The sequence below is a fragment of the Hypanus sabinus genome, chromosome 2 (assembly GCF_030144855.1).
Source record: "Hypanus sabinus isolate sHypSab1 chromosome 2, sHypSab1.hap1, whole genome shotgun sequence".
NCBI lineage: Eukaryota > Metazoa > Chordata > Chondrichthyes > Myliobatiformes > Dasyatidae > Hypanus > Hypanus sabinus.
In genome coordinates this window covers 39,538,180-39,554,009 of record NC_082707.1, presented here as the reverse complement: position 1 = coordinate 39,554,009, position 15,830 = coordinate 39,538,180, and the positions used below count along the sequence as shown (strand labels likewise).

The window sequence follows — 15,830 nt, the reverse complement described above, 5'->3', positions numbered from 1 at the left end:
AACCACTAACAGATCACAAAGCTGTGAAGAAAAGCACGAAGAAAAAGAAATTAAAAATACATTTAAAATACATAACATTTGCAAAGATTTCTCTAATTTCTACACAGGATTTTCTTTTTTCAGAGGGTGTTGAATTTTATGCTTTGGCAGGTGTCAGAAGCTGAAATAATAGATGTATTTATGTGGGACAGATAATCAATCAGATAACTATATGATAGATTGGGTAATGGATGGGTGTGGAAAAATGGCATAGGAGAGAAATTAAGGCTTGCATAAATCAGCATAATTAAGTAGTGGGGCAGGCTTAAACAGCCTGATAGCTTACACCTGCTCCAATTTCTTGTGTCCTTGTGTGAAAAGGAAAGAATTCCAAAACTGTTGAAACTCTAACAAGAACAGAAATCATTAAAAGCATAGACGAAGTTGGATGAATCAACTTCCTTCATAACACTGATTATTAAGGATTAACATATCATTTAATAACTCAATAGAAAGAGACAAAGGGTGGGGTTAAATAAGAAAAGAGAGAAGTGAATCTTGCCTTGGGCAGTTCCTCAGGATGACTTGCTTTTACTCTTGTTTCATGTGTTTGAGGTGGCTAATGAAATCAATTGGGCAGTGGGCGGGTGATCACAAAATTTTACACAGATAGAGCCAGGGAGTAGTGGGGGGGGGGGGTACTTATTTATAGTTAAGGCGAGCAAGTGTTTTGTGTTATGTGGACCAAGAAGAGCAAAAATATCTACTTTTATAGACTATCTTTCACACTCTCACAATGTTTCAAAGGAAATTATGGCCAATTAAGTACACAGAACAGTTCATCATAGAACAAGGCCTTTGACCCACAATGCCATACCAAACCAATTAAACCAATAACTCTTAATTGGTTGATTCCCTCTTCCCCATAAAATGATCAGATTCTTTTCTTCTTAGCATATTCATGAAGCTATCTAAGAGACTCTTAAATGGTCCTCTGCTATCTTTTCTGCCAGAAACATTTTCAGCCTCTCACTGCTACGGGCAGAAGTTCCCACTTGCTTTAAAAAAGCAACAATTATACCACTGCCAAAGAAGAACAATGTGGGCTACTTTAACGACTATCGCCCAGTAGCACTCATATCGAAAATGATGAAATGCTTTGAGAGTTTGGTTATGACTAGACTGAACTCTTGCCTCAACAAGGACCTGGACCCATTGCAATTTGCCTATCGTCACGATAGGTCAACGGCAGACACAATCTCAATGGCTCTTCACATGGCTTTAGACCACCTGGACAACACAAACACCTACATCAGGATGCTGTTCATCGACTATAGCTCAGCATTTAATACCATCATTCTCACAATTCTGATTGAGGAGTTGCAGAACCTGGGCCTCTGTACCTCCCCTCTGTAATTGGATCCTCGACTTACTAACCAGAAGACTACAGTCTGTGCAGATTGGTGATAACATATCCTCTTCGCTGGTGATCAACTCTGGCGTACCTCAGGGGTGTGTGCCTAGCCCACTGCTCTACTCTCTCTATACCCATGACTGTGTGGCTAGGCATAGCTTAAATACCATCTATAAATTTGCTGATGATACAACCATTGTTGGTACAATCTCAGGTGGTGATGAGAGGGAGCACAGGAGTGAGATATGCCAATTAGTGGAATGGTGCCGCAGAAACAACCTGTCACTCAATGTCAGTAAGACGTAAGTGCTGATTGTGGACTTCAGGAAGGGTAAGATGAAGGAACATATACCAACCCTCATAGAGGGATCAGAAGTGGAGAGAGTGAGCAGCTTCAAGTTCCTGGATGTCAAGATCTCTGAGGATCTAACCTGGTATAGTCATAAAGAAGGCATGACAATGGCTATATTTTATTAGGAGTTTGAAGCAATTTGGCATGTCAACAAATATGCTCAAAAACTTCCATAGCTGTACCATGCAGAGCATTCTGACAGGCTGCATCACTGTCTGGTATGGAGGGGCTACTGCACAGGACCAAAAGAAGCTGAAGAAGGTTGTAAATCTAGTCAGCTCCATCTTGGCACTAGCCCACAAAGTACCCAGGACATCTTTAGGAAGCAGTATCTCAGAAAGGCAGCATTCATTATTAAAGACATCCAGCACCCAGGGCATGCACTTTTCTCACTGTTACCATCAGGTAGGAGATACAGAAGCTTGAAGGCACACACTCAGTGATTCAGGAACAGCTTCTTCCCTTCTGCGATTCGATTCCTAAATGGACTTTGAAGTTTGGACACCACCTCACTTTTTTTAATATACAATATTTCTGTTTTTGCACATTTTTAATAATCTATTCAATATATGTAATTGATTTACTTGTTCACTTATGTTTTATTTCATTTATTATTATTATTTTATTCTCTCTCTGCTAGATTATGTATTGCATTGAACTGCTGCTGCTAAGTTAACAAATTTCATGTCACATGTTGGTGAAACACAGCAGGCCAGGCAGCATCTATAGGAAGAAGCACTACTGATGTTTCGGGCTGAGACCCTTCGTCATGACTAACTGAAAGGAGAGATACTAAGAGATTTGAAAGCAGTGGGGGGGATGGGGAAATGCGAAATGATAGAAGACTGGAGGGGGTGGAATGAAGCTAAGAGCTGGAAAGGTGATTGGCGAAAGTGATACAGAGCTGGAGAAGGGAAAGGATCATGGGACGGGAGGCCTCGGGAGAAAGAAAGGGGGGGGGGGGAGCACCAGAGGGAGATGGAGAACAGGCAGGGTGATGGGCAGAGAGACAGGAAAAAAAAACTAAATATGTCAGGGATGGGGTAAGAAGGGGAGGAGGGGAAGTTAGAGAAGTCAATGTTCATGCCATCAGGTTGGAGACTACCCAGCCGGTATATAAGGTGTTGTTCCTCCAACCTGAGTGTGGCTTCATCTTGACAGTAGAGGAGGCCATGGATAGACATATCAGAATGGGAATGGGACGTGGAATTAAAATGTGTGGCCACTGGTCTGGGAGACCGTTTCGCTGAACACCTACGCTTGGTCCGCCAGAGAAAGCAGGATCTCCCAGTGGCCATACATTTTAATTCCACGTCCCATTCCCATTCTGATATGTCTATCCATGTCAATGGCATGAATATTGACTTCTCTAACTTCCGTTAATGCCCCTCCTCCTCTTCTTAACCCATCCCTAACATATTTAGTTTTTTTTCTCTCTCTCTGCCCATCATCCTGCCTGTTCTCCATCTCCCTCTGGTGCTCCCCCCTCCCCCTTTCTTTCTCCCGAGGCCTCCCGATCCTTTCCCTTCTCCAGCTCTGTATCACTTTCGCCAATCACCTTTCCAGCTCTTAGCTTCATTCCACCCCCTCCGGTCTTCTCCTATCATTTCGCATTTCCCCCTCCCCCCACTACTTTCAAATTTCTTAGTATCTCTCTCCTTTCAGTTAGTCCTGATGAAGGGTCTCGGCCTGAAACGTCGACAGTGCTTCTTCCTATAGATGCTGCCTGGCCTGCTGTGTTCCACCAGCATTTTGTGTGTGTTGCTTGAATTTCCAGCATCTGCAGATTTCCTCGTGTTTGCTCTGATTCTATTACCAATCTTGTACCCACCACTCTGTGTTTAAAAAATTGCTTTGCATTTTCCCCCCTTATGTTAAATACATGCTCTCTAACAGTATACATTTCAATCCAGCAAAAAAGATACTGGTTGTCTACTCTATATATAACTCGCATAATTTGATAAAATTCTATTAAATCTTCCCTTTGCATCCTCCGTTCTCGATAAAAGAGCCCCAGCTTGTCTATTATTGCCTTATTCTTTAGCATAAGGCAGCATCCTGATAAACCTAGTCTGCATTCTCTCCAAAGCCTCCATCATTCCTGTAATGAGGCAACCAGAATTGAACACAATAGTCAGCCCTCCTTATCCATGGGGGATTGGTTCTGAGACCCCCTGCGGATACCAAAAAATGCAGATGCTCAAGTCCCTTATTTAACCCGGCTCGATGTGGTGGTCTTTAGGAACCAGTGGAACTCCGGACTTTATTTAACATGCTCAGGGAAGTAGGTATAAGGACCTGGTGGTGCAGCTCTGAATCCGTGGTGTTTCTGTTCACGAAAATAATCACAATCATGATTGAAAATAAGGCGGAAGTAATAAAGCGATTGGAAAGAGGTGAAACGCCATCGGTCATTGGTAAAGCGTTAGGCTACAGTCGGTCAACGATCGGAACAATTTTAATGGTGCATGTGAAAAGCCCTGCCCCGATGAAAGCTACAATTATTACTGAGCAATGCAGTGGTTTAATTATTGAAATATGTATGTTTCTTAAGTGTTTTATATGCATAGAAATGTAAAATATGTACTATATACCAAGAAAAACATTTGACTAATTGATGCTAAATAATAGTGGATGTACCTGTCTCAACTTCAAATCCGACTTAAAGACGGACTCAGGAATGAAACTCATTCATAACCCGGGGACTGCCTGTACTTTTAAGTCATTTCTAGATTATTTATAATACCTAATACAATGTAAATGCTATGTAAATAGTTGTTATACTGTATTGTTTAGGGAATAATGACAAGAAAAAATAATCTGTACATGCTCAAGCAACGAGTGCTGGAGAGGGAACTTCCAGGTTTTCCTGATCTGTGGTTGGTTCAATCCGCACATGCGGGATCCATGGATAAGGAGGGCCAACTGTACTTTAATTGTATCCTACCCAGAGTTTTAACTTCCTGGCCCTTGAAATCATTGTCTCAACTAATGAAGACAAGCATGCTATATGCCTTCTCTACCACCCTATCAAACAGTGCAGCCACCTTGAGGGAGCCATGTACCTGGAACCCAAGATCCCCCTGTTCATCAATGCTGTTAATGATTACCATTAACTATGTTAATGGTCCTGAAGAAGGGTCTCGACCCCAAAATGTTGACTGTTTACTCTTTTCCATGGATGCCACATGGTCTGCTGAGTTCCTCCAGCATTTTGTGCATGTTGCTTTGGATTTCCAGCACCTGCATATGTTCTCGTGTTTGTGATTAACTGTGTTCTTTCCTTTATGTTGGAGCTCCCTAAGTGTAGCACTTCACTTTCCCAGAATAAATTTCATTTGCCACTTCTCCAACAATATCTGTAACTGATCTATATCGCAACATATCCTTTGTAATTTTCTATGCAATCCACAACGCCACCAACCTTTGTGTTGACTGCAGAGTTATTCACCCCAATCTACCACATTTTATTCCAAATCATTTATATATAACAAACAAGACAGGTCCCAGGATAGATCCCTGTAGAAAACCATTAGTCACAGACCTCTGTTCAGAATGAGACTTGTCCAGTGCTACTCTTTGCTTTCTATGGGCAAGCATATTTTGGATCTAATCAGCCAAGTCATCGAGGATCCAAATTTTATTTCATTTTTGAAGTGAAATATCACTTACAAGGCACATGGTAACTTATATGTACAAAGCAAGTACATACAGTCATGATCTCAGAATGGCGGTGCAGACTCGAGGGGCCGAATGGTCTACTTCTGCACCTATTGTCTATTTGTACTCACTGGAATTTAGAAGATTGAGGGGGGATCTTATTGAAGCGTATAAAATTCTAAAGGGATTGTACAGGCTAGATGCAGGAAGATTGTTTCTGATGTTGGGGAAGTCCAGAACGAGAGGTCACAGTTTAAGGATAAAGGGGAAGCCTTTTAGGCCCAAGATGAGGAAAAACTTCTTCACACAGAGAGTGATGAATCTGTGGAATTCTCTGCCACAGGAAACAGTTGAGCCCGGTTCATTGGCTATATTTAAGAGGAAGTTAGATATGGCCCTTGTGGCTAAAGGGATCAGGGGATATGGAGAGAAAGCAGGTACAGGGTTCTGAGTTGGATGATCAGCCATGATTATACTGAATGGCGGTGCAGGCTCGAAGGGCTGAATGGCATACTCCTGCACCTATTTTCTATGTTTCTATATCAACTTCATATTGAATAAGAGATAAATATTGACTAGGTCAGGCTAATGTCCTCGATGCTTATCAAAAGAGAGCCTTGACTTCAGGTTGTGTTTAGTATCTCAGCCAAAAAAGGGCTCCTGTGATTGTGCATCATCTTGTCAGTACTACATGTGTGCTACATTTTGACTTTTATGCTCAAGAATCTGGAGTGAAACAAACGCACAACCTTTTGACATTCCATTAGGGCACCAATGACTGCTTTAGTCACTGCCCTTCTACGGAAATCATCAGTAGTGCCATTAGGATTGGGCCTCATGTATGTTACCAGGCACTGTAGATTTTTTTTGGATTTGCAAAGATGACACTTGGTACTTCTATTCCTAAATGGTTCACTTCAAGTTTGGTGGTTATACATCCAATTTACTGTGATGGGAGGGGCAGAACAGATCAAATAATTAGTGGGAATTATTATGGAGGGGATAAAGGATTGGAAGTTGAATGATTGGAAGCTAGCTGGGGGCCCAGGGTTAGAGGGTGCGAAACATGGGTAATAGGATTAAGTGTGTGTGGAGAAAGAGAAAATACATTGGTACATGGAAAGATAGGATTGAGTCCTAAGTATGAAGGTATCTTTTTTTTTTAACCCTCTCAGAGGGAAATGCAGGAACAGGTTGTTGTGTGTCACTACCAGGTACTTCTGTGTGAATAACCCTTGAACCTCTCGTTCATCTATGACAGACTGGTTGATACAATTCCTTGTGCTTTAGAGCACCGCAGAAGGACGGGAACCATGTTGACCTGGGGGTGCCCATGCTCAGATACTCTTGAGACAGTACATACTGAACCACCTATCAGAGAGACCCATACAGCATAGGTTGTCTTCCAACCCAACCATGGTTGTCAGGGTTCATGACAACCACAGTTCCCACTCAGCCAGTTGCAGTTTCAGCTTCTGCCCGTATCTTTCCAAGCAAGGAGAGTCCAAAACTTGGGAGCATATTTTTTGGGTGAGAAGGGAAAGATTTAAAAGAATGGCAACTTTTTCCATGTAGAGGTTGGTAAATAGGTGGAATGAGCTGCTAGAGGAAGTTGAGGCAGATGCAAGAGTATGATTTAATAAAACTTCAGAGGATATTGACGTGAAGAGCTTGGGGGAGGGATATGGACTGAGAGAAGGAAAACAAAACTTTCAGTTACATAAATTTGCAAATAAACTCTTCTGCAATGGATTTTTTGGCAACAGTACGTGAAATGCCATGCAAACTCATAGAAACAAAACGTGCAACTACATAACTTAGGAACAGTAATAATCTCGTCAGTTCTTTGTGGTTGTTCCACCATTTAATGAGGTCTTCTACAAACACCTTTCAATATTTTTGGTTCATAAAAAAATTATCAATCTCAAACTTAAAACTAAAACTGACTAATAACCTATTACCTTCTAGCTATCCTTCTTCCCCTCTCCTTTTTATTCTGGAGTCTTTCCCCTTTCTTTTCCAGTCCTGAAGAAGGGTCTTGGCCCCGATATCATTGTGTGTTGCTTTGACTCATAACCTGTTGTTTTCAAGAAGGAAATTTCCAACTTCTACTATCCTATAAATCATCTTCTTCAGAACCCAGATTATGCTGGGTATGGGCTTTCCCAGATCAACAGGGTTCTAATTCTACTGCAGAGCTCAAAAGCAAAAGTCAGAAGTTCAAAGTTTCAAAGTAAATTTTATTATTAGAATACATACATGTCACCATACACAACCCCAGGATTCATTTTCCTGTAGGCATACTCAGCAACTCTACAAAATAGTAACTCTACAGGATCAATGAAAGATCGAGTGCAGAAGACAACAAACTGTGCAATTGCAAAAATAAATAAATACCATAAGTAATGAAAACATGAAATAAAAAGATAAAGATCATTGGTTGTGGGAACATCTCAATGGATGGGTATGTGAGTGTAGTTACCCCCTTTGGTTCAAGAGCATGATGGTTGAGGAGTAGTAACTGTTCTTGGACCTGGTGGTGCCAGTCCTGAGGCTCTCGTACCTACTACCTGATGGCAGCAGCGAGAAAAGAGCATGACCTGAATGGTGAGGATCTCTGATGATGGGTGCTGCTTACCTACGACAGTGTTCATGTAGATGTGTTCAATGGTTGGGAGAGCTTTACACATGATGGACTGGATGAAATCCACTACTTTCTGTAGAATTTTCTGTTCAAAGGCACACCAGGCCACAATGCAGCCACTCAATACAATCTCCATTACACATCTATAGGTTTGTCAAAGTTTATGATGTCATGCTGAATTAGTGGCGCCATCGTGCTTTGTTTGCAATTATATTTATATGTTGGGTCCAGGACAGGTCCTCTGAAATAATGACAGCCAGGAATTTAGGTTGCTAACCCTCTCCATCTCTGATCTTCCAATGAGGACTGGCTCACGGACCTCCTGTTTCCTCCTCCTGAAGTCTACAATCAGTTCCTTGTTCTTGCTCACATTGAACGAAAGGTTGTTGTTATGACATCACTCAGCCAAATTTTCAATCTCTCCTGTATGCTGATTCATCACTACCTTCGATATGGCCCACAACAGTAGTGTCATCTGCTAACTTGAATATGGTGTTGGAGCTGGGCTTAGCCACACAGACTTAGGTGTAAAGCAAGTAGAGCAGGGGGCTAAGCACAAAGATGTGGTGCACCTGCGTCAATGGAGATAATGAAGGAGATGTCTTTGCCAATCTGAACCAACGGGGATCTACAAGTGAGGAAATCCAGGATCCAATTGCACTAAGAGGTATGGAGGCCAAGGTCTTGGAGCTTATTGATTAGTTTTGAGGGGATGATGATGTTGAACTCTGAGCTGTCATCAATAAAGTGCATCCTGATGTATGTATCTTCATGTCCAGATGTTCCAGGGATGTGTGAAGAGCCAATGAGATGGCATCTGCTGTGGACCTGTTGCTCTGGAAGGCAAATTGGAGCAGATCCAAGTCACCTCAGGCAGCAGCTGATATGTTTTATCACCAGCCTCTCAAAATGCCTTATCACTGTGGATGAAAGTGCAACTGTGTGAACGTCATTGAGGCAGGTCACCACAATCTTCTTGGGCTCCAGTATAATTGAAACCTGCTTGAAGCAGGTGGGTACCAAACACTACCAAAGCATGAAGTTAACAATGTCAGTTAACACACCAGCCAGCTGTTCAGCACAGGAGTTTAGTACTTGGCCAGGTACCCTGTCCGGTCTGGCTGCTTTCCTTAGATTCAAGAGATTGTTTTGTACTGTAAGTATCTCTACAGGCTAGCAGGAATCTTAGCTCAATGGCATTTCACCTTTTAAAGAGTTTTGACTGATGATCATGAATGCAGAACTATGAATCGTTTTAGTAAATCAACACTGCACACCTCCATAAAGCCAATAAACAGTTCCGAAGAAATGCAGTTCAAAACTGATCACATTATTGCAGGTGTGCGGCAACCAGTTTTGTACAATACTGCAGGACCTCACATTATGCATTGTTATTCCCTGTGATATTTAATAATCTAACTGAATGCTAGTATTTGAATACAGAAGAAAGGAAATTTTACTGTAATTTCATAAGGTTGCAGAGTGATGGTGCCCATTCTCCATCTCCCTCCGGTGCTCCCCTCCCCCTTTCTTTCTCCCTGGGCCTCCCATCCCATGATCCTTTCCCTTCTCCAACTCTGTATCCCTTTTGGCAATCACCTTTCCAGCTCTCAGCTTCACCCCACCCCCTCGGTCTTCTCCTATCATTTCGCATTTCCCCCTCCCCTTCCTACTTATAAATCTCTTGCTTCTTCCTATAGATGCTGCCTGGCCTGCTGCATTCCACCAGCATTTTGTGTGTGTTGCTTCAATTTCCAGCATCTGCAGATTTCCTCGTGTTTGCTGAACAGACTTGGACTGCACTCTACTACATTTAAATGCTGTTACAGTTAAGCCTGTTTAGTTACCCAATAACATATCTAATACTATACTTCCACCTATACAGCTTATAATAATGCTTATTTTTGCAATATCAAATCTGGCACCGTCCCATCATTTAAGTCGGTAATATGGTTAGTAGTGAAGTCTGCACAGTTCTTGTAAGAATACCTATTATTCCTATTCTCAGTTTCCTGCTGCTGAGCCAATCTCTTCATTACATTAATAATTTATCTTTAAATGGATTGTCTTCAATTTTAGCTTAATGTTTCTTTGAGAGACAATATTAAGTGCCTTCTGGAACTACAGCCAAATAAGTGTCTGCTTGAAAACATTGAAGGTGAAATTTTTCAAGAAAGTCAATCATTGCATCATAAATTATCTTGCAACAAGTGATAAATCATGTTATCAAGGGGACCAATTATAATAACTTCCAGCTTTAAGATGAGACACAATGTGCCCAAAGAAGTAAAAAAAAGGACTTCCATAATTATGGAATAATGAAATAGCAATCATGACTACTAGTAATAACAACTTTGTAAAGCTAGTTAGCAACAACTGAAATATATACATGAGAAATAAGAATCAGGACACAGGTTTTTGAGCACCTACCTGTGCTGGTGGAGACTGCAAGGGATTATTATCTAATATAATTGTTTGAAGATGCCGCAAATTTCGGTAACAGACTGGAATTGTTGTCACTTTATTGCAGGAGATGTCTAATCGCACAAGTGGTAAATCTGCAAGTTCTAATAAGATGATGAATACTCAATTAGTTTAAAAGACAAAATACTCTTTAAGTCCATTTAACTCCATTTACTGCAATTCTGAAAGTGAAAATTAGGTGATCAATGAATGTACTTAAGAAACTTCTATTGCTGTATGTGAGATTCATCCATAACACTTAAGAATCATAGCGTCATAGAGCACTACTGCGCAGAAATAGGCCCTTTGGCCCATCTAGTCCATGTAGCACTATTATTCTTCTTAGTCCAATCGACCCACACCCGGACCACAGCCCACCATACCCCTCCTATCCATGTACTTATCCAGTTTTTCTTAAATGTTGAAATCAAACCTGCATCCACCCACTTCTGCTGGCAGCTGTTCCACGCTCTCACCACCCTCTGAATGAAGTTTCCCCTCATTTTCCTTTAAACATGTCACCTTTCACCTTTAACCCATGAACTCTAGTTCTAGTCTCACACAACCTCAGTAGAAAAAGCCTGCCAAGCATTTGTCATAACTATGACCATTATAATTCTGTATACCTCTATGAAATCTCCCATCATTGTCTTAGGGTCTAGTGCCAGGGACCCCAACCATTTATGGAGAGGTCCAGGACCCCAGGTTGGGAACCCTGCTCTAGAGAATAAAGTCCTAACCTACGCGACTTTTCCTTATTACTCAGGTCCTCAAGTCCCAGCAACATGCATATAAATTTTCTCTGCACTCCTTCAACCTTCTTTACATCTTTCCTGTAGGTAGGTGATCAAAACTGCACACAAAACTCCAAATTAGGCCTCAGCAATGTCTTATACAACTTCAACATACCATTCCAACTCCTATAATTAATACTTTGATTTATGAAAACCAATGTGCCAAAAGCTTTATGATCTTGTCGACCTGTGGTGCCATTTTCAAGGAACGATGGATCTGAGTTCCCAGACCTCTTTGATCTATCACATTCCTCAATGCGCTACTACTCAATTTATACTCTGGTTGGTCATCCCAAAGTGCAACACCTCACACTTGTCTGCATTAAATTCCATCTGCCATTTTTCAGCCCATTTTTCCAGCTGGCTGAGATCCCATTGCAAGCTTCCTCGCTATCCACTACCCCCACCCCTCAATTTTGGTGTCATCTGCAAATTTGCTGATCCAGTTTACCATATTATCATTCAGATCATTGATACAGATGACAAACAACAAGCCCTGCACTGATCCCTGTGACACAAAACTAGCCACAAGCCTATAGTCAGAGAGGAAACCATCTACTACCACTCTCTGGCTTCTCCCATGGAGCTAAGGTATGAACCTATTTGCTACCGGATCTTACAGATATTACAGGAAGGGCGTGGAGCTGAACGGCATCCCAGGTAGGTACTCAGGATGTGCGTGGCACAACTGGCAGGTGTGTCTGCAGGCATTTTTAATCTCTTCCTCTCCCACTACAGTGTGCCTTCATGCTTCAAAACATACACCATTGTCCCTGTACCTAAAAAGACCAAGGTAATGTCTGAACACCTGGTGTCCTGTCACACTCACCTCAATAAACAAATGCTCTGAGAGGCTGGTCCAGGACTACATCTGCAGCATGCTACCACCCACACTGAATCCTCTACTATTGGCCTAGTGACACAACCGATCATTAGATGATGTAATAGTCACAGCTCTACACACTGTCCTTACACAGCTAAAGAGCGATGCTTATGTGAGAATGCTGCTCTTGGACTACAGTTCAGCATTCAACACCATAATTCCCTCCAGGCTTGACAGGAATCTAAGAGACCTCAGCATTCACCCTGCCTTGTGCAGCAGAATCCTGGACTTCCTGTCAGATTGCCTGCAGGTGGTAAGAGTGGGCTCCCTCATCTCTGCCCCTCAACACAAGAGCCCCTCAGGGCAGATTCCTTAGCCCCCTCCTTTACTCCCTGTATACTCACGACTGGGTCGCTACCCACAGCTCCAATCTGCTAATCAAATCTGAAGATGATACTACATTGATTGGCTTTATCTCAAATAATAATGAGGCAGCCTACAGAAAAGAAGTCATCACCTTGACACTGTGGTGTCAAGAAAACAACCAATCCCCAGGACTTTCTACAGGAACACAATTGAGAGCATCCTGACCAGCTGTATCACTGCCTGGTACGGGAACTGTACTTCTCCCGATCACAGGACTCTGCAAAGTGTGGTGTGGACTGCCCAGCGTATCTGTGGATGTGAATTTCCCACTATTCAGGATACTTACAGTGAAAGGTGTGTAAAAAGGGCCCAAAGGATCATTATGGACCCATGTCACTCCAACCACAAACTGTTCTTTCTGCTACCATCCAGGAAACAGTACTGCAGCATTAAAGCCAGGGCCAAAAGGCTCTGGGACAGCTTCTTCCACCGGGCCATCAGACTGACTAATTCACGCTGACACAATTGTATTCCTAAGCTACACTGACTGTTTTGTTGTGCATACTAATTATAAATTACTGTAAATTGCACATTCAGATGGGGACATAACGTAAGGATTTTTACTCCTTATGTATGTGAAGGATACAAGAAATAAAGTCAATTCAATTCAATTAGAACCAAGTGCACCTGCATAGGTCCCAGCTTCCTTCGAAGAGACCCTGAAAATCCTACTTCACCATCCCCTTAGCCATGTGTTAAATTATATTATCTTCCTATTGCTAGCCTCACTAGCAAGTGGTATAGGTAGCAATCCTGAGAACACAACCCTGGAGGCCTGGCACTTCAACTTAGTATCTTTCTGAACTCACTTTGCAGGACCTAGTTACCCTACTATCCAAGTCATTGGTACTGATGTGGACCACAACTTCTGGCTGCTCATTCTCCCACTTTGAAATGCTGTGGACTCGACCTGTGATGTCCATGATCCTGGCACTTGAGAGGCAACATGGTATCCGGGAATCTCGTTTTCATCCACAGAACCTTGTCCCCTCAACAATGAATTCCCTAACACTCCAACTTGTTTCATCTCTCCACCCCATTCCCTTCTGAGCCAGTGGCAGACTCGGTGCTAGAGACCTGATCACTGTAGTTTTCCTCTGCTAGGACTTCCACCCTGCACCCCTCTCCAAACAGTATTACTGTTGTAAAGGGGAAAGGTCCTAGGGGTACTCTGCACTGGCTGACTATACCCTTTCCCCTTCTAACAGTCACCCAGTTACCCTGTCCTGAACCTTTGGTGTATGTCCTGTCGATCAGCCCCTCTGCCTCCCGAATGATCCAGAGTTCATCCAGCTCCAGTTCCAATTCCTTAACACTGTCTGTAAGAAGCTGCAGCTGGATGAACTTCTTGCAGGTGTAGTCATCAAGGCAGAGGTCTCTCTGTCTTCCCACATCCTGCAGGAGGAACATTCCACTATCTAGCCTGGCATCCCCACTGCTTTAATAGTATATTAAAAGAAAACAAAAGAAAATTTAAATGAAAAAATCTACATACAGCATCCACCTCTCTTTGCTGAAACCTAAACTCCCCACTCTAACAATTGTCCATGCACACAATGGCTGCTCCGCTTAAACCCAACTTTTTATTGTACCTTGCTTGGCAAGTGCTTAATTATGCACAATCCAGGATCCAGCATGTCCTAAAACTAGATAAAGAGAACCCAGTTAAATAATGACAAAAAACCACTATACTTGTTCATTTATTTATTGAGAAATATGATTCAATATTATATGTATTTGTTGGAAAAAGTATGTGTACCTTTGCTTTCAGTAACTAATGTGACTCCCTTGTACAACAATAATTTCAACCAAATGTTTCTGTTAACTGTTGATGAATTCTGCACATCGGCTTGGAGGAATTTTAGGCCTCTCCTCCTTACTAAACTGCTTCAACTCTGGGATGTTGGTGGACTTCCTTCCCTGAACTGCTTGCTTTAGGTTCTTTTACAACATTATTGTAAGATTAACGTCAGGACTTTGATTCGGCTATTTATACGCACAAATTTTCTTCTTTTTAAACCATTCTGTTGTTGATTTACTCTTGTCTTTTAGATCATTGTCTTTTGCATTATCCAATTTCTATTAGATTCAGAATCAGATTTATTAGCACTGGGATGTGTTGTAAAATATGTTAACCTAGCAGCAGCAGTTCAATGTAATACATAATATAGAAGCAGCAGCAGCAGAAAAAAATAAGTAAATCAATTACAGCACACGTATATTGAATAGATTAAAAATCGTGCGAAAAACAGAAATAATACAAATTAAAAAAGTGAAGTAGTGTTCACGGGTTCAATAGGAAATGGATGGCAGAGGGGAAGAAGCTGTTCCTGAACCGCTGATGGCCACAGTGAGAAAAGGGCATGACCTGAGTGCCAGAGATCCTTAATAATGGACGCTGCCTTTCTAAGACACCACTCCTTGAAGATGTCCTGGGTACTTTGTAGACTAGTACCCAAGATGGAGCCAACTAAATTTACAACCCTCTGCAGCCTCTTTCCGTCCTGTGCAGCCGACCCCCCCAAACCAGACGGTGATGCAGCCTGTCATAGTACATTCATAGAAGTTTTTGAGTGTATTTGTTGACATACCAAATCTCTTTAAACTCCTAATGAAGTATAGTCACCGTCTTGCCTTCTTTATAATTGCAGCGATATGTTGTGACCAGGTTAGGTCCTCAGAGACCTTAACACCCAGGAACCTGGAACTGCTCACTCTCTCTACTTTTGACCCCTCTATGAGGATTGGTGCGTGTGCCTTCATCTTATCCTTCCTGAAGTCCACCAGCAGCTCTTTCATCTTACTGACTTTGAGTGAAAGGTTGTTGCTGCGATACCACTTCACTGCGACATAGCTTCATGTGACGGACTGCTACCCTGACATTCTTCCGATATAACTTAACTTGATATTACTTTGAATTAATTGTTCCCTTAATGATTGCAAGCTGTCCACTCCCTGAGCCAGCAAAGCAGCCCCAAATCATGATGCTCATTCCACCATGCTTCACAGTTGGGATAAGGTTTTGGTTTTGGTGCGCAGTGCCCTTTTTCCTCCACACAACAATGTGCATTTCTGACAAAAAGTTCAACTTTTGTCTCACCTGTCCACAGAACACTGTTCCAGAAGAGTTTTGCAAACTTGAGATGTGCAACAATGTCTTTTTTTTTTAAACAGCAGTGGTTTCCTCTGTGGTGTCCTTTCATGAACACCATTTTTGTTCAGTGTTTTTCTTGTAGTGAATACACGAACAGAGACATTTGTAAGTTCTTGAGATT

At 42.0% G+C, this 15,830-nt stretch overlaps 1 protein-coding gene across 8 annotated transcripts in view; it reads right to left on the bottom strand.

The window, feature by feature from the left end:
- lrch3 (leucine-rich repeats and calponin homology (CH) domain containing 3) overlaps window positions 1–15,830 on the bottom strand; it is a 142,049-nt gene that overhangs the window by 81,798 nt on the left and 44,421 nt on the right. For all 8 annotated transcript variants that reach the window (XM_059944417.1, XM_059944445.1, XM_059944436.1 and 5 more), the window contains exon 5: window positions 10,480–10,616. In XM_059944417.1, the coding sequence (XP_059800400.1) occupies window positions 10,480–10,616 (137 nt within the window). The remainder of the gene's footprint in view (window positions 1–10,479; window positions 10,617–15,830) is intronic.